The sequence below is a fragment of the Loxodonta africana genome, chromosome 18 (assembly GCF_030014295.1).
Source record: "Loxodonta africana isolate mLoxAfr1 chromosome 18, mLoxAfr1.hap2, whole genome shotgun sequence".
NCBI classification, from domain to species: Eukaryota; Metazoa; Chordata; class Mammalia; order Proboscidea; family Elephantidae; genus Loxodonta; species Loxodonta africana.
The window spans coordinates 25,238,930-25,257,792 of record NC_087359.1 but is presented as its reverse complement, the minus strand read 5'-3'; the positions used below and the strand labels follow the sequence as shown (position 1 = coordinate 25,257,792).

At 39.5% G+C, this 18,863-nt stretch overlaps 1 protein-coding gene across 13 annotated transcripts in view; it reads left to right on the top strand.

Moving 5' to 3' along the window:
* The window catches only part of CEP112 (centrosomal protein 112), a 462,579-nt gene that overhangs the window by 353,278 nt on the left and 90,438 nt on the right, over nucleotides 1-18,863 (top strand). For all 13 annotated transcript variants that reach the window (XM_064270872.1, XM_064270863.1, XM_064270864.1 and 10 more), the window contains one exon: nucleotides 1,979-2,128. In XM_064270872.1, coding sequence (XP_064126942.1) covers nucleotides 1,979-2,128 — 150 coding nt within the window. The remainder of the gene's footprint in view (nucleotides 1-1,978; nucleotides 2,129-18,863) is intronic.

The following is an 18,863-nucleotide window of genomic DNA, read 5'->3' as shown; positions in this document are numbered from 1 at the left end:
ACAGAAGTTCAATTCAGATAAATTACTTGTCCAGTGTTTTTCCCCAACCAGCCTCCCTGCAGTAGAACCAACAGAATTATATTATAACCCAGGACCATTTCCTGCTTTTAAAAAGTCATCGCCCACTGCTAGATGGTAGACAAGGATCAACTTCGGTGAAGGGAAGAATAGCACATAATACAGGGGAAGTCAGCACAACTGGACCAAAGCAAAAACTAAGAAGGTTCCTGGACACATCCAAACACTTTGAGGGACAGAGTATCTGGGGCTAGGGACTGGGGACCATAGTTTCAGGGGACATCTAGGTCAATTGGCATAACAAAGTTTATTAAGAAAATGTTCTGCATCCCACTTTGATGAGTGGCATCTGGGGTCTTAAAAGCTTGTGAGCAGCCATCTATAAGATGCATCAGTTGATCCTGTCTCACTTGGAGCAAAGGAGAATGAAGAAAACCAAAGATACAAGAAAAATATTAGCCCAAGAGGCTAAAGAACCACATAAACCAGAGATTCCACCAGCCTGAGACCGGAAGAACTGGATGGTGCCCTGCTACCACCACTGACCGCCCTAACAGGGAACGCAACAGAGAGTCCTGGATGGAGCGGGAGAAAAGCATGGAGCAGGACTCAAATTCACATAAAAGAACCAGACTTAATGGTCTTACAGAAACTGGAGGAACCTCCAAAACTGTGACCCCCAGATGCTCTGTTAACCCAGAACTGAAACCATTCCCAAAGCCCACTCTTCAGACAAGGATTAGACAGGACTATAAGACAAAAAATACATATGAGGACTGTGCTTCTTAGTTCAGTCAGATACACGAGACCAAATGGGCAGCTCCTGTCCAGAAGCAGGATGAGAAGGCAGGAAGTGACAGGAACTGGTTGAATAAACACAGGGAACGCTGGCGTGGAAAGGGGGAATGTGCTGTCACATAGTGGGGATTGCAACTATTGTCACAAAACAATCAATCAGTAAATAAATAAATAAAAAGTCATCACCATTGACTTTGGAAGGAAAAGGATACATCCAAACCCAAGGGAAGGCAGTGCTTTCAGCAAGCTAGTTTCCTTCCATTAAATGTAAAAGGTCCTTCATCATATGGTTACTTTGAGAACTTGAGAGAACCAAGTCATGAATCCAATTCTCTGATGTAGAACTAGAGTCACTGAAATGACACTACTTGAACCAAAATAAACTTCAATGAAATATATAAGTTAGGAACAAAACAAGCTTTTTGGAATTATATCATAATAAACTTGTCTCCAATACCAAATCCTTGTTTAAAAGAAATACAAAGTTGGCTGGTTAGAGGAACCAATTAGTACAGCAGTTGATCTGACTGCATGGTTCACATCCTGCCTGTCTCCTTTGTTGTATATCATCTTCAGCCACTGAAAATATTGGACCTCTTCCTATGCCTCTGTTTCCTCATTTATGAAAGGCAGTCCATCATAACGCTTGTCTCACAGGAGTAAATAACGAGAACTTCATCTGCTTAGCACAGTACGCAGAAATGAGTAAACACTCAAAAAGTATTGGGTAGAGTTAGGTGGCTGTGAAGACTGAACTCTGTTCACTTATTTTCTTTGGTTATTATACTTCAGAGTATCATGAGAGGAAAAACAACTTTGCTCATTCTAGTAAGCATATTTTTCAGCAAAATAAAATCTGACGCTTTTCATATTTTCGAGATCACAGATGTTCTTTCTTCTGATGAGTAAATAGTGTGGAATGTTGTAGTGGAAATGTCTTCCAAATATATTTGGTTCAGCAGTTGCTCACCATTCACTGTTTTATTATAGTCTTTTATTGTGTGGAATTTCATGCATGATGGTGTGTGATATGTTAATTGAAAATACTTAGTTTGTGGAGTAAATTTTTGCCAAAGCCATTCCTCTGTCAGGCATAAATACATATAAAATAGATGCCTCTCACTGAAGAATTTGAAGTCATAGCATGCTGTTTTCATTTTAGATCATAGCTGAACTTCAGACAACCATTTCCTCTCTGAAAGAGGAGAACAGCCGGCAGCAGCTTGCTGCAGAAAGGCGGCTCCAGGATGTTATACAAAAGTTTGAAGATGAGAAGCAGCAGCTGATTAGAGATAATGACCGAGCAATCAAGGTAATCTGAAGACTTCAGTAACCAGTGGTACCAGCTGCTTTAATGTAATTAAAAGGAGGCCTGAAATCCCAGCAGTGGGCAGATGAACGCAGGTATCTGGCTTGCTCACACAGCCTGCAGCCATCCCATTCACTGGACGCTGCCTTTGATGTAGCCAGTGACTCAGGCCCACTTCCCTCTAAGAGATCACATGCCAACACAAAAACTTTTTTTTTTTTTTTGGCAAGCCCGATCCATTCACATTGAACAAATATTTGAAAATACCCTGTGCTCTCTCTTGAGAGCCAGCTTGAGAATTCACTCATTTGGGAATTGTCTCTTGAAATTAGCATGAGTGTTTTCATCCAGGACTGCTGGCTAATAGATTCAGAAGTCACTTTGCAACTCACATTCTACTCTTGGGCCACATCCTTTCACTATGTTTTCGCATAATGAGAAATAACCTGTCCGAGGTTTGGAATGCCAACCACTTGAGGTGCTTTGACATAGTACATACAGGGTGGTTGCTGCCGAGAACCTAGGTTGTTTCCAAGCAGCTTCAAAGACTTACACCCTTCATAGCAGCAGAAAACTCCCTGGGCCCTGATTCTTCAGGTGGTAGGCAGTTAAATCCCAAAGAAGTTTCTTCTTGGCTTCACCGTAGTGAATATTATTGTTAAATGTCTACATCATGCTGTGTTTAATCTGTGAGGATAAGCATCTGGAAACCTTTATAAATAAGGTTTAAAAGAGAACAAAAACTTTTTTAAACAATTCCCAGTGAAAGATTATTTTCCAGTGATGTACTTTGTTGTAACAATACTTACAGCATGGAGAGTAATCATACAAAGCAAAGAAAGATAACAGAAACATTTGGGTTTGATCGCTGCCCTTTTCTACGTAACCCCTCCATCTTTCAATTCTAGAGCCTAGTTTAGACAGTCTGAGTAATTGAGGGACAAGTTTGTTTTAAAATATGTTTGTTTTTTTTTTATATACTCTTTAAACCTGGACAGCACTGTCTAGAATAAAAAATCCTTAGAGATGGACAAAGCCTTAGAGGCCATTACATCTAGACTCCTCACTTTAGATAGGAGAACTTATTTTTTTGTTAATGACATTTTCTCTATGAATTTCCTTCTGTGAGTTTTTTTTCCCTTGTATGTTTTATGAGACGAAAAAAGATGGAATTCTGATATTTTAGTCTTTTAAGCCTTTTTCTTTTACACATGCACAGAAAATGATCATTGATCTGTATGATTGTTTTGCTTTGCTTAAACTGAGTCTCATACTTAGCTTAAATTGTTTAGTTATGCAAAAAATTTATTTTAAATGAATTTCTTCTCCAATTGATGCCCAAATACCAAGTGATGATAATTTCCAATTTTTAAATAAAGAAATGAATTCCAGTATAACCAAAAGGGGAGACATGAATTAAGTTACTCCATTATAACAATATAGTTCTAGTATCATTTCATAGAGTTTAAAAAAAATCTTAGAGTTGAAAGAATTATAATCAGTATGTTGTTGTTAGTTGCTATTGAGTCTGTTGACTCATGGTGACTCCACATGTGCAAAATAGAACTGCCCCATAGGGTTTTCAAGGCTGTGATCTTTCAGAAGCTGATCACCAGGCCTGTCTTCCAAGGCACTTACTGATGAATTCGAACCACCAACGTTTTGGCTAGTAGCAGAGTGCTTAACTGTTTGTGCCACCCAGAAACTTCCGTAATCAGCATGTTTAATTATTTGTTTTTTGCAGCTTTAATCCATTTACCTGTTAGTAGGGAAAAACATTTAAATCTTATTTTCAACAAAGTGCCAAATCATAAAGACTGAATTTAAAAGATGGCAGTTTGTATGTATATGCTATATTTATGACCTCTAAAACATATGTATACTGTAAAAACCAAAAAAATAAAACCAACCATCAAGTCGATTCCACCTCAAAGTGACCTTATAGGACAGAGTAGAACTGCCCTGCAGGGTTTCCAAGGAGCAGCTGGTGGATTTGAACTGCTGACCTTTTGATTAGCAGACAAATGCTTACTGACTGTACCACCAGAGCCCCGTGTATACTGTAGGTACCTAAAAGTAAAGAATTAAAAACACAGTGTAGATAGGACATAGTTCAGTTTTGATTTACTCGGATTATGTGTAAAGTGAATCACATTTATTTTTATTAACTTATTTAAATTTGCTAAGATAATTATTAGCATTCATAATGAATAAGAAAATAGCTGATGTTTATTCAACATATACCAGGCTTGCATCTCCTGTTCCATTATTTTATTTAAACCCAACAGTAGTCTTTATGAGGAAAGTATTTCTGTCACCCCCATTGTACAAATAGGAAAACTGAGGCTCTGAGGTCAGATAACCAGCCCAAGGTCATGCTGCTAGACAACTGTCAGAGTCAGGTTCAAGTTACAGTCTGTCTAACCTCAGTGCCTCAGCTATTAACTCTTACACAATACTTCAGTCTCTTACATTCTGATTATGAAAGAGAGGCAGTGACCAAGGGCATAAATGAACCTGGATATCCTCACTCTAATTTTCTCTCTGCCTGGAACCTGGATGATGCAGTATTTTTACAACAGGTCTTTGATTTAGACATTCTAACTATATTTGATTATTTTATACATATAGACATGGGTACTCAAAGATAGGCATAGTCACCATGAACCCTGATTTTCTGAAATCAAATACATTTGTCTGTGGGCATATTAAATAAGGCTGCCCAAACAGTGTACGTGCTAGTTGTTCAGCATACTTTATGCTACTTCTTGGGTTGTTGATGAACTGAGCTCTCAAGAATGGAGATACTGATCAAGAATAGAGATGGAAAGCAAGTACTCACTCTGCCAGAGCTTACAATACTTCCACAGATAAATAACACCTTTCGCTGAAGTAATTCTTTAGAGAAAACTTAGGGTATCAAGGGCCACCAGTCTGGCACAGTATAACTTGATGAAACGTTTCTGGAGGAAAAGTTTACAATACTTATCATTATTAAATTGCCTGAGTGGCTTGCCTGGTTTTTGACCCATTTCCAGGATTTATCCTAAGATCGAAATTAAAGAGTTGCACTGAGATTTAGCTAGCCAAAAGGATGCTCATTATAGCTTTCATTCATTTATTGAGTAAATATTTATTGGGCTCCTATTATGTGCCATGTACCCCCAGCCCCAGCATTCTGCATCTTCTTTCTGTATTTTTCACCATAGTACATACACTGACAACTATGCAGCATTGAAAATGATGTTGGAGAAGAATATTTAAGGATATTGAAAATGTCCACAAGATATCTTTTAACAGAAAGGAGCTGCCCCATAAGGTTTCCAAGAAACGGCTGGTGGATTTGAACCGCCAGTCTTTTGGTTTGCAGCCACCACTGGTTAGCAGCCACTACTGCTACCAGGGCTCCAATCAAAATGCAGCTTTCAAAACATTATGTAATATGAACATATTTTCGCAAATAAAATACACACAAAAAAGAAAAAATACAGAAATTGTATATAAAATTGTACTAGTAGTTATCTCTGAATCATGGGATTTATGGGTTTGTTTTTTGTTTTTTTTTTTGTCTTTTGTCTTAGCTCTGTATTTTAAAATAACTTATACTGTCGCTTTTACTGTAAGAAACCACGAAAACTGCTTGGCTAAAAAAGCAAAGCTCCCAGTCTAAAGGAATTCAGTGGGCATTAAGGGAAAAGTTGTAGCTGATCTCGCAGCAGGCATGATCCTCGCTGTCTAAGAAACAGCAGAAAAGGCAAGGTCGTCCACAGAATAGAATTTCTTTGGTGTAAAAAGAGTTATAGAGACAAAGTAATTCATAAAAACATATCTTTTCTGCAGTATAACCTACATTTAAAAATTGAGTGCAAAAATCTCCTTTATCACTTGCTTACTGCCTTAATTCACTCCTGCATTTAAAATCATACTTCTAAAAAGAGTTATCTGCGTAACAAACCACCCCAAAACTTGGTAGCTTAAAGCAACAACTATGTTCTATGCTCATTATTCTTAGGATCAAGAATTTAGTCAAGGATCTGCTGGGTTCAATGTTCTTCTGCTCAGTGTGGCATTGGCTGGACTCTTCAGGGATCCATTCAGCAGGAAGCTTGGCAGGAGCTGGAATATCCCTTCCATACAGCCTCTCTTCCCAACAGAATAGTCAGACCTTTGACATGGCAGCTGGGCCCTAAGAGGGAACATAGGAAGAAATGAAGGCAGAAGCTGTCCTTCTCTTAAGGACCAGCCTGGGAAGTTCCATAGTGTCATTTCGCCCACATTCTATTGGTCAAAACAGGTCACGGGGCCAGCCCAGCACCAAGGGGAGGGAAAATAGAGCCCACCGTTGAATGGGATTTTGAGGCCATCCTAAATCCACCACAGTACTCTATATTGAAGGTCCACTTTTAATTTCCCATTCATTCCTCAACTGTACAAAATAGTACAAAGAAGAAAATATCTATATCCCTATCACCCAGAATCCAGAATCAGCTTTCTTAATTAACATAGTGGCGTGGTCACATCAGTCTTTTAAAAAAAAAAAAAAAAAGACAATCCACTGTGTTTTTTCGTAAAAAAGAAAGGAACATCGCTTATGCTCATTATAAATAATACAAAATGCAGGAAAAAAGCAAAGGTAAAATTTTTGAAGTCCCCCTAAACCCCATCAACCCAGAAATAAAACCAAACCCTTTGTCATCAAGTTGATTCTGACTCATAGCAACTCTATTGGACAGAGTAGAACTGCCCCTATACGGTTTCCAAGACTGTAAATCTTCGCAGAAGCAGACTGCCACATCTTTCTCCCACAGAGCAGCTGGTGGGTTCGAACCACTGACCTTTCCGTTAGCAACCAAGCATTTCACCCCTGCACCACGAGGGCTCCTCAAGTTTAGATTAAAAACCAGGATAAATTCAGTAACTAACAAGGATATATCAAGATGTTAGCCATTCAATATCAAATTTTTCTGAAATAGAGTGCTTCTCCTCTCTCTTTAAGCAAAACTGATTTGTAGTAGCTCTCTGTGTTCTCTAGCCTGAGGGAAGGGGAAGGAAGAACTGGAGTAGAGGTCTTTTAGTCTGACTGTTGTCTCTGAGATTTTGTGAAATGTTTTACGGGTTCACACTATCTCAATGATAGTGTCTTCTATCCCCTTGAGTTTTGAATTTTCACCCCAATTAGGGTTTCCCCCAATTAGTCTTCCCTTCCCTCAGAAGAGTCAGCCCTGATATTTACCTGTTTCTCCACCACATCCATAGCCACTCCTCCCAGTCAGAATAGTATGAGGCTGCCTGCAGTTTTCTTCTCTCCAAATTTGGTGATATTCATGAGAATTCTCAGGATTTTGTTGGCTCATAATAAAATCGTTCATCCAGGGGACTAGCAGATTTTGAAATTGAGCCATTGTACAACTCCTCAGTATGCCACGGGGTCATGTTTCCTTCCCTGGTAACAGTTTTTGGGGGTCTTTTGTATTATGTCTACCTGTTTGGCTGCTGTCAGTGATGGGTTTTTTGTTTGTTTTGCCTTTTTTTTTTTTGCTACTTTTTATTCCTATTTACCAGTTTCTTTAGATGATGGGGGAAGGAAATTTAATCTACTAATCCTAGATGCCAAGTTTGACTTCTTTATAACCTTAAATAAGGAACCTGTGTTAGCTATTACCACAATAATGCTACATAACAAACAATCCCCAAAACTCAGTGACTTCTAGTAATAAACATTTATTTTTCTTACAGCATGTCTGTGGGTCACTAGGGAGGCTCTGATTCAGGCTGTGAATTGACTGGGTTTGACTCCAGGCTTTAGACTGGATTAGGGCCAGCTCTGGATGTTTCCCCATTCTTCTTGGGCTGGTCGCTACCTGGAGTTTCCTCCTCACGGTGGATTGCAGAAGTGCAAAAGGATGAGAAAAAAAAATCCTGGCGGCCTCAACTTTCTTCCATCCACATCTGTGGGGCTGGGAAATGTACACCCACTCCAGTAGGAAGCCATGAACAATTGTGAGCAATGATTTAATCTGTCACGTAAACAGTCTCTAAAAACTCCCTTGGCTCCATGGTGACACTTTGCTGATTCATCTGCCTTTCTGAAACTTTCTCATTCTCCTTTCCTGTCTTCTCTGTATCATTTCTGCCCTCAAATATTGGTATTCATCAGTCCTTTTCATATTCTCTGTATAGACTGTCCCTGGACAACCTTATTCCTTCATGCAAGCTTCCATGCAAATGAATTTTGAATTTTCACCTCCACCCAGACCTCTGCCCTGTGATCTTAATCTATATTTCTAACTCTTGTCGGACATTTTCACTTGAATGGTCAAAACAAGAAACTAGTGGCTGTTGAGTCAGTTCTGACTCATGGCAACCCCGTGTGTCTCAGAGTAGAACTGTGCTCCGTAGTGTTTTCAAAGGCCGATTTTTCAGAAGTAGATTGCCAGGCCTTGCTTGCAAGGCATCTCTGACTGAACTCAAACCTCCAACCTTTCAGTTAGCAGCCAAGTACGTTAACCATCTGCTCCACTCAGAGACTCCTGAATGGCCCAAAGACCCCTCAAACTCAATATATCATAAACTGAATTTATCTTCCTCTACCCCCAGCCTGCTCTTCATCTAGTACTGTGTGAATTAAAGTACCGCTGTCATCCACCTAGTCACTCAAGTCAGGTTCCTAAAGTCCCTCTGAACAAATACTTCTCTTTCCTCACTTCTCATAGGTACCTGGTCACTAGTTCCAAGAGATAACTCCTAAATATCTCCAAACTCATGCCCACCTCCCAATCACTAGTTCCTACTTTTTTAATCAGACCCGCATCGTCTTTGGTCTGTTTACTACAGTCCTTCTTATCTAGGAAGACTGACTTTTCTAAAATACTGATTGAACATATTGGTTGCTACTTAAAATTCATCAGTGGCCTTTCCATTGCCTACAGAATAAAGCCTAAACATGTCAGCATGGTATACGAAACACTTAGCATCTAAACCAGCGGTTCTCCTAGTGACGTCCTTAGACCCCTACAGGTCCGTTAGACTTTTTTAAGGACTCTGTGAGGTCAAACATATTTTCTTAATAACATTAAGACATTTTTTGCCTTTTTCATTGTGTTACTATTTGCACTGATGGCAGCTTAGCACGGAACAAGGCATTGGCACCAGCAGTGCCAGCAGTCATTATTTTCTTCATCAGCACTTACTTGTGACTTAAAGAAAAAAAGATTTGAAGTAATAAAATATCTTGGTTTTATTAAATCTCAACCCATGAGGACATATCTTTTAAATATTAATAGGAAGTACACTTAAAGCACTTCTGCATACGGAAGCAGCATGGTTGTCTCCCGGAAAAGCTGTTCCACCTTTGAGTGTGAGCTGAACTCTAGTCACTCTGAAAGAATGACTGACAAACAATGCTTTTTCAGACTTGAGTATTTGGCACATGTTTTCTTGAAATTGAACTAAGTGAGCCTGACACGTCAAGGAAAACAATTGACTGTATCATTGCTAATGATAAAATTTGAGCTTTCAAGCAAAAAATTAGAATTTTGGAAAGCTTGTATTTGCCATTGTAACCCTGACAGCTTCCCAGTACTTACCGACTTTTCTGATGAGATCAGTGGTGGCACTAATGATGTGAAGGGGCTGGGGGTATGACAGTGAAGTGTATCAAGATTTGGAAGATTTGTGGAACTCACTGAACCAATGACTTCCAAGTGACCAATGACTTCCAAGTGACCAATGCCTGGCGTTACAAAAACATGAATGGGTAAAAGATCCATTCAGAGTGCAAGAGAGAATGATGGATTTTAACATAACAGAATAAGAAATTCACTGATGGTTTCAGATTCCACATTGCAGCTAACCTTTAAGAAACTACCACGTGTCAAGTTTTGGTGTAGTAACAAAGCACACCCACAGTCATCTGAAAAGGCTGTTGAAATACTTCTCCCAATCTGTGTGGGACCAGTTTTTCTCCCTGTACTTTAACCAAAGCAACCTATTGCAAAAGATAGAATGCAGAAGCAGATACGAGAATCCAACTACCTTCTATTAAGCCAAACACTAAAAAGATTAGCAAAAATGTAAAACAGTGTCACTCTTCTCACTATTTTTTTTCCTTTGGAAAATAGTTATTTTTCATCAAAAATTTTTTATCTGGATTGACATTAACACATAATGGTTTACTACTGTCACTTTAAAATGAATTAGTTAATAAATATTTTTAACATTTCTTAGTTTTAATTTCTAAAGTGGTAATTTTCAACAGATGTAAACCACATAAACAAATCCTCTTTGGGAGTCTTGATTTTTAAGAGTGTAAGGGGGTTCTGAAACCAAACACTTTGAGAAGCACTTGTCTAGACGTGTTATTCTCTCTCCACCTCATCATCTACCATCCTCAACATACATGCCAGGCTTCCTGTGACCCCGTGCTCCTATGTGAAATGTCTGTGACCTCTCTGTAAAACTCCTTCCCTTTAAGATTTAAATGTCATGCAGCCCTGTTCATTCCTCTAGTGAGGCTCTGCTGCATTCTAATGTTGCTGCACAATCACTTATCCAAAGCCTTGAGGTCGTCGGGTGTGTCTTGCAAATCAGAATCTACAGGTTCTAGCAAGGTAATACAGTGTGTAAACTGTATCCCCAGTGGGGTCTGGGTCAGCACGTGGTACCGAAACACATAAATGTGCAGTGAAAGGTGTAAATATCCCCCAGTAAGTGGGATAAATAAAGACTGGAAATAACCTTACAACATCAGTCAGATTTTGTTACCAAACAAGTTAGCAGCAACCTTTCAAAAAGAAGTTGTGGTTTTCAGAGCATTTTTGGATTTCAGAATTGCAGATAAGTGCTTGTGAGCCTCTTTTTTTTTTTTTTTTTTCATTAAATCTCTTTCTACCCTGGTGGCGTAGTGGTTAAGTGCTGCGGCTACTAACCAAGAGGTCAGCAGTTCGAGTCCACCAGGTGCTCCTTGGAAACTCTGTGGGGCAGTTCTGCTCTGTCTTATAGAGTCGCTATGGGTCGGAATTTACTTGATGGCAGTGAGTTTTTTTGGTATCCAACTAGACTCTAAGCTTCTTGACAGCAAGCACTTACCACAATGCTTGGTTCAGTGGAAGTGCTGTGAATATGCCAAATTAATGAATGATGCCGAATCATAGACCAAGGCTCTGGTGACTAATGATGTCAATTTAATCTCATTTTATTAACCCCAGCCAGCTTATAAATACTTGGTAATGACATAGCAGATATTGGAAGATAACTCAAAGCTTGTATAATAGTGATATATATTTTGCCAGATTAAGCAGAATCTAATTTTTTTTTTTTTAATAAAATACTTACCTTATGTATATTCTCCAAAAAAAAACCCAAACCCACTGCCGTGGAGTCAATTCCAACTCATAGCGACCCTATAGGGTAGAGCAGAACTGCCCGATAGAGTTTCCAAGGAGTGCCTGGCGGATTTGAACTGCTGACCTCTTGGTTAGCAGCCGTAGTTCTTAACCACTATGCCACAAGGGTTTCATGTATATTCTCAGAGAGCATAAATTGTATACTCCAGGGCAAGCATCCCCAAAAGGCTGTACACCAAAGCCGGGTTATCTAAATGTTAGTCCGCAAGCACTAGCCACTGAACTCACAGCAGAAGTTCATTTGGGGAAATTGTTAGAAATAGTTCTGGAGAAAGCCTGTGGAACATTCTTTTGGCATCAGTACACACCACTGCTAAGTCCTTTTCTTTGAAGCTAGTGTATTGAAAGTTCCTCACTGTGAAGCCAGATGTCCAAGCAGAGATTTCATATCAAGGAGAAATGCTGTAAAATTTTTGCTCGTACGCATAGAAGAGAGATTTTAAAGCAGTGATGCTTCTCTCCCTTGGCCACTGACTTGAGTTCACGAGAAAAGGTCAGCTGCCAGTAGGACATCTAGAAATCTGGTCTGTGTTACCAGAAGGGCTTGAGGAGGGAAAAAAGAATATTTCGTAAGATTGGGCAGTTCTCACTGTGTGAAAAGCTTACTGGAATCCATCTTCCAAAGAATAAAATTACAAATCTCATTGTGGGGTTTTAGTAGCATTGAGAAACAGAAAGAAATCTCAGTGCCTAGCATCCGATGGCTTTGTTTGGGACCTGTTCGTTATTTAATTCTTGTCGCCCCTGCATGCATGTCCTCAGGGCACAGAGGGAAGTTGCATTTTCTTTGCACCCTCCTGAAATTAGAATTAACAATGCTAAGAATAGAAATGTATTTATCATCCCACCCAAGAAGGCTTACCTGCTCACTCAGAAAAGAAGACGGAGCCAGTCAGTCACAATAGGATAAAGCAAAATGCTGTTTTCCAGGAAGAATGCTCTGGAAGATAGGCTGGGATACAGAGAGGCAGTGAATTCTGACCTTGTGTCCTAAAGCAAGGAAAGGCAGTGGCAATAAATGAGCAGAGAAGAAATGAGCCATTAAAAAAAAAAAAAAACCCATTGCTGTCGAGTCAATTCTGACTCATAGCAACCCTATAGGACAGAAGAAATGAGCAGTTACCCTAAGGTGTCTTACCCCATCCCTTTCCTACAGCTCTTTTCTCTGGCAGATTATTATTTTATTTAAAAACTAGTCAAAGGAAATTCTTTGTTCAGTAGACACAATTCTTCAAGTACTACGGGAAATACTTTTAGCCCCTGGAACATTGTATATACTAAGGAATCACTTAAGGTTTGATGAGTGAATGCATGAATGTGTGAGGGTGTGAGCAGAAGAATACAGGTGAAAACAGAATCTCCTTCACCAATGGCTAGGTAAGTTTAACTCTTTGGAAGGCGCTAAGTGACTATGTAAAGAGCCCTGGTGATACAACGGTTAAGTACTCTGCTCCTAACCGAAAGGTCACTGGTTTGGTTCTAACCCACCAGTGGCTCTGCGGGAAGAAAGACCTGGTGACCTTCTCCCATAAAGATTACAGCCGAGCAAACCTGGTGGGGCAGTTCGGCTCTGTGGCATAGAGTATCTCTGAGTCGAAATCAACCCAATGGCACGCAGCAACAGGTGATTTTGTGTAGTAAACGTCATTGTATGGTTCAAAAAATGAATTGCTTTGGCTAATCAACTATTGAAATAAATGTGTGTCTTTTAGTCTTTTTAATTTAACAAGAGACTATTTGGAAAAATTCTAATGTTAATAATTCTGAGCTGTATCACTGAAATATATAAATGTACCAATCAACAACCAAAAGCATTGAAGGACTACTGTGTGTACGTATGCGTATATATTTACATCCGCATGTGTATTCAGAAGTGCTGGGTTATACAGAAGCCTAGTTAATAGAAGATTTAATAATGACATATTAAATTATTTTTTTTTAATAATTTTATGATCTCTTTATTTGATTAGCTGCCTCATTGTTCATTCTAACAAATGCTTATCTTCTATTCAGCTTCTGGTGATTCTTGACCAATATTTCTTTCACCACTCATCAATATTGAAGTCTGTGCTTCTGCCTCTTCCTTTTAATTATCACCTTATTGTCTCTTGCTTCCCGGGATTTATTCCTGGGAGAATTCAGCATCTTGAGCTTTTGTTTTCCTATATCCCATCTCCAGCTTCATCATTGGTAATGTCAACATCCAGGTTTACTCTACAATCAGTGGTATGCTGCAGCCAGCTGTAAGGGCTTGCTTGTGGCTTTTGGCTTGAGCAGTTGTTACCTTGTCAGGAATTTTGAGAACGAGGTGTTAAACCATTGCTAGTGTAAAATTGGCCATGGTGGCAGTATGTACGCCATTGGAAGTAGGCTTCAAATCGGGGCTTTTATTTTTTTTTGAGAGCCAGTTATTAAACATTTGCCAGTGAACTGCTGCATACAACAGTTCCCTTTCCCCACTTTCTTGACCCCGTTAACTTCCAGCTTCAGTCCCCATGGTCATGGTGACACTCATCCTTCTCTAGGGGTGAGGGGACAGATGAGTGGATGAACATTTTCCACTCTCTTAACTACTCTTTCTAGCTATCGAACAAGCTCTTGCTCTACGTTTTCTGATGTGTATATGCATATGATTTCACTCTTCTATCCACTCCACTAAAGCCTTTTTTCTAATTCCAACATAACACAGGAAGTTTCTTTTACCAAGTAGGCCATTATCTCTTGTCTGCATTCAATAGCTTTTTTTCCCGTTCTAATCATCCTCCAACTCCATGCAGTATTTGACTGTATTGACCACCATTTTCTTTCTGGAACAGGGATGGATTGGCAAACATTTGTTTCCTATAAAGAGCCAGAAAGTAAATATTTTAGGCTTTGTGGGCCATATGTTGTCTGTTGCAACTGCTCAGCTCTTGCCATTGTGGTATGAAAGCAGCCATAGATAATATGTCAACAAATGGATGAGGCCGTGTTCCAATAAAACTTTACTTAGAAAAAGGCTGGCGGCCAGATTTGGTCTGCTAGCTATAGTTTGCCGACCCCTGTTCTAGAAGTTCACTCTTCTCTTGGCTTCTAGGCTATTCTTTTTACTGGCCTATCTTCCTCCTAGTGGGCCTTCCTCAAGGCTAAGTCCTTTTTGCTTCTCTTTGTCCTTTCCACAGTGAGCGCATCTCCTCTGTGACGTCAGCTGTCACTTCTTTAAAGATGATTCACAGAAGTGCATACTTGATTCCTGGTTTTGTCCTATATCTCACCCTGCCTCTAAATCATCTTCTTTTGGATGATACACCACCATTGCAAACTTAGGAACTACAGCATTGAATTGCTGCCTTCCCTTCCAAATTGGCTCTTCTTTCTAATTTCTCAGGGTTACCCCCAATCTTTCTGTTTCCTGTTAGAAACTTTGAGCTCATCTTTCTCCTATCTTTCCTTCTTCCCTATTTTTCTCAAGTCTATCACCAGAGTCCTTGAATGTATTTCTTATTCTTCTGATATGACCCTCTTTGGAGCCCTTCTCATCTTCCAATTGATTTAAAACAGCCTCCTCTCTGCTGATATCCCTGCCAAAAGTCTCTCAGCTTCAGTCCAGTATGGAGAACACTGCCAGAGAAAGCTGAAATCACCATGATGGCCCTGCCTTGCACAGAGAGCTTAGAATCCAACAGGAAAAGATTCACAACCCAGTAGACAAAAAGAGCAAAGGATATGAGCCCAGAATTCCCAGACAAAAAGATTCATGTCCAGTAAATGTACAAAAAATACGTATTCTCATTTATAATTAAAGAAATGTAAATCAAAACTACAAAGATGGGACCTTTTAGAAGGTCCAGCTGCCACCTGATTGGCAAAAACATTAAATTTGAAAAAAGATACGGCGGTTGCAAAAATGTGGGAAAACAAGCAGCCTCGTGCCCTGTTGCTCAGAGCATAAGTCTGTGTAACTCTTGGGAGGGCAGTGTGGCAGCATCTAGCAGCATCTTAAATGCATGGAACATTTGGCCCAGGAGCTCCACTGTTAGGATTTTATCCCATGAATACCCTTGCAAGGAGATCACAGTATCTGACCAGCAATGACTGAGCAAAAAGCTTGGGGGGAGAAACCTCAGTTATGGTACATCTATGGGATGGAATATTATACAGCCATTTTAGAAGAATGAAATAGATCTCTGTGTGAAAATGAGGAAAGATTGACAATATGTAGTAAGAACAGAGTATAAAATATATACATTTAAAATTTCCTGAAAGGGTCTTCAAAAATGGGTAGCAGTGGTTATTTTGGGGGAAATGGGACTTTTCTTTTTCAGTTTAGATCTTTTGATAGTATTTTAATTTCTTACAACATCTTATTACTAAATTAAGTGGTTGCCTATAACACCCAGACCAAACTCTTCTGCCTGGCTTCCAAAGCCCATCCCATTTCTCACTACTCCTCAGCTTGGACTTTCTGTTCTGGTCCATCTGGTGCTCTCAGTGTCCCCAAGGACCACATCCGTTTCTACATCCTGCCCTCACTCACGCCACACATCTTCCCTGTGCCACTCATTCACTCCTCACACTTGTCAAGAGTTAGCAAAGCCCTTGCAAGGTCCTGCCTACCTCCTCCATGAAGCTTCCCTGACTGCTCAGTCTCTGGGGAGCATACACTTTCATCAAGTCCTATTCATGTTTAATGACTCTGATATTATTTCATGTCTCATACTTCTGGCCTCTGCATATACCCACAGTGCTGGGCACCCAAAAAGTAAATACTTAATTGATTTAAATAATATAATCCCTCATTATTAAATGCTGAATTGTATGTCTGTCATTGCTTGATTTTAATCTGGCTTTAAGCACATCAGCAAGAACGATGGTGGTGCAGTGGTAGAATTCTTGCCTTTCACGTGAGAGACCTGGGTTTGCTTTCTGGCCAGTGCACCTCAAGCGTAGCCACCACCCATCTGTCATTGGAGGCATGCGTATTGATAGATTTCTGAGCAAATTTCAGTGGAGCTTCCAGACTAAGACAGACTAGGAAGAAAGGCCTAGCGATCTACTTCCGAAAATCAGCAGTGAGAACTCTGTGGATCCGAACAGTCCAATCCCGATGTGCATGAGGTTGCCACGAGTCCAGGCTCAACTCCATGGCAGCTAACAACAACAACAACAAGCATATCCACACCAATCTTGCAGCTGGAAGAAGTAGGAACTTCCCCCCCCCACCCACACACACACACACACACAAATCTCACTTAAATATCTAAGCCTTCGGATTGGCAAACTCTGCTTTTAAAAACGCAAATATCACTTGATGTCTTAACATATTAAACCACTTGAAGTAACTCACACTCTAATGTGAAATTGTTTAATCCAAGACTTTCTCCTTAACAGTTAGATGAGATCATCTCACTTGATGGACTAGAAGTGGTATTTAGAGGAGAAGGGAGAGGGAGAGAGCTAGAGGGCATTTAGGAACCTGAGGAATAGAACTTGAAGGTATCTTTAGGGGTGGGACAGGCAGCCTTGAGGGCAACAGGAAAGGCCTGGCAGTAGAAGCGGGGAAGGGACTAGATGGAAATGGGAACAAGACTGGCTGAGAAGTAGCCTGTGAGTGGACTTCATTCCAGATCATCTTTGTGGCTCCTGAAGTGTAACACCTGACTTCATAAGTATTTCTGGCTGTGTTTTTTTTTTTTTTTTTATGCATACATCCATGTTTAGATTGAGATAGTGTGTACTTCTTCAAAAGGAAATGGAATGTATGTGTGTGCTATGTGTGTGTGTATGCTTTTCCAAAGAAGATAGAATGAATATACCTGTCCATATATATATATGTATATTTTCTCATATATGTATATGAGAAGAAAGTGAAGCTATAAATAAAGAGTTGTATTAGCATAACTGATTCTGCAGAATGTGCCATATAAATCCTGGAAAATTTGAAGACAACTCTGGCTCATTCTGTTTTACATGTATATACTGTTATTTTTAGGGGATATTTTGCTTAAGGACATATATAATGTAGGGAATTATATAGCTTTACACAGCATTTCTAAGGAACTGAATTGAAATCAATAAATTAAGCAAAAGAAGCCTGGTTTTATATGTGCCTTGTGTTTTCCAAACATATAAAATTGAAAAAAATTAATGCGATACTGCCATGCCATCATAAAAGCTGGCAAAATGTTATTTCTAGGGTTGTCAATAGGAGGCTGTTGCTATCAGAGCAGTGGTGTAGCGCCTGAAACTAAAGATTTGCAGCCAAAGAGCACTGGGGTGGTTGGTGGGTTACAGGAATGCTTTAATGTTGGAAGCACAGAGAAAAGGGAGAATTAAAAACAAAAAAGTAGCCCCCATTTTTTCAAGAGAGGCAGAAGCCTTTGCTTTTATGTCTCTGTCACTTGCTCCAGGATTCTTCATAAAGCCTTCTAACCACCGAAATAAATATTCATATGGCTGTTCAAAATCTCATTAATAAAACAAGACTTGGTGGTAAAATATTTCAGGATAACATGATTTGCATCTCACCCTTGTTTAACTTTAAATCTCAGGCAATTAATAAATTAGACTCGGGAGCTTTTTCAGAAGTAACATCTTACATGCACCACAAATTGCATTATTTTTATGTGTAAATAATGATGAAAGGGGAGATTGTTCCTTTGATGTCTATAAACTACACTGTAAAATATGCAGAAAACATTCTTGAGTTTAGTTGGAGCCAAAACAAATAGACTAGTTCATAAAACAAAGCAGCAGCATTCTTAGAAACAAGCATTAATTTTTCCTTTTCTTCCCAATTGCTCTTTTTCCATACTTTGTATTCTTACCATTCTAAGTGGCAGATTCATTCCAAATTCAAAAGCAGTGTTAGCCTCTATTTCCTCATCCAGAGAACTGGGTTTTTCTCAGGTTCCTCCCAGGACACTTAGATTCCCATACAACTGTTACCAGACCTCGACTCTCAACAGAACTGCTAGTATTGATTCAGTGAATCGTTTTTGTCAGTTATATTTCATTCTTGCTTTAAAAAAAATCATTTCTAACGTTAGGAAATCCTGGTGTTCCCCAGGGAAGTATATTACTGTCCCTTCTATTTTCCAAGCTGGCTTGGGCAATGTCATTTTGTTTTTAAATTGTATCGGCAAATCTTCATTTACAAAGACCCTGAGTTTGGCCTAATTTTTTTCTTTGGTGTAGTTAATAAAGAGTACCTCGTTGTGGTCAGCACAACTGGACTAAACCAAAAGCAAAGAAGTTTCCTAAATAAACAACGCTTCAAAGGCCAGAGTAGCAAGGGTAAGAGTCTGGGGACCATGGTTTAAGAGTATATCTAGGTCAATTGGCATAATAAAATC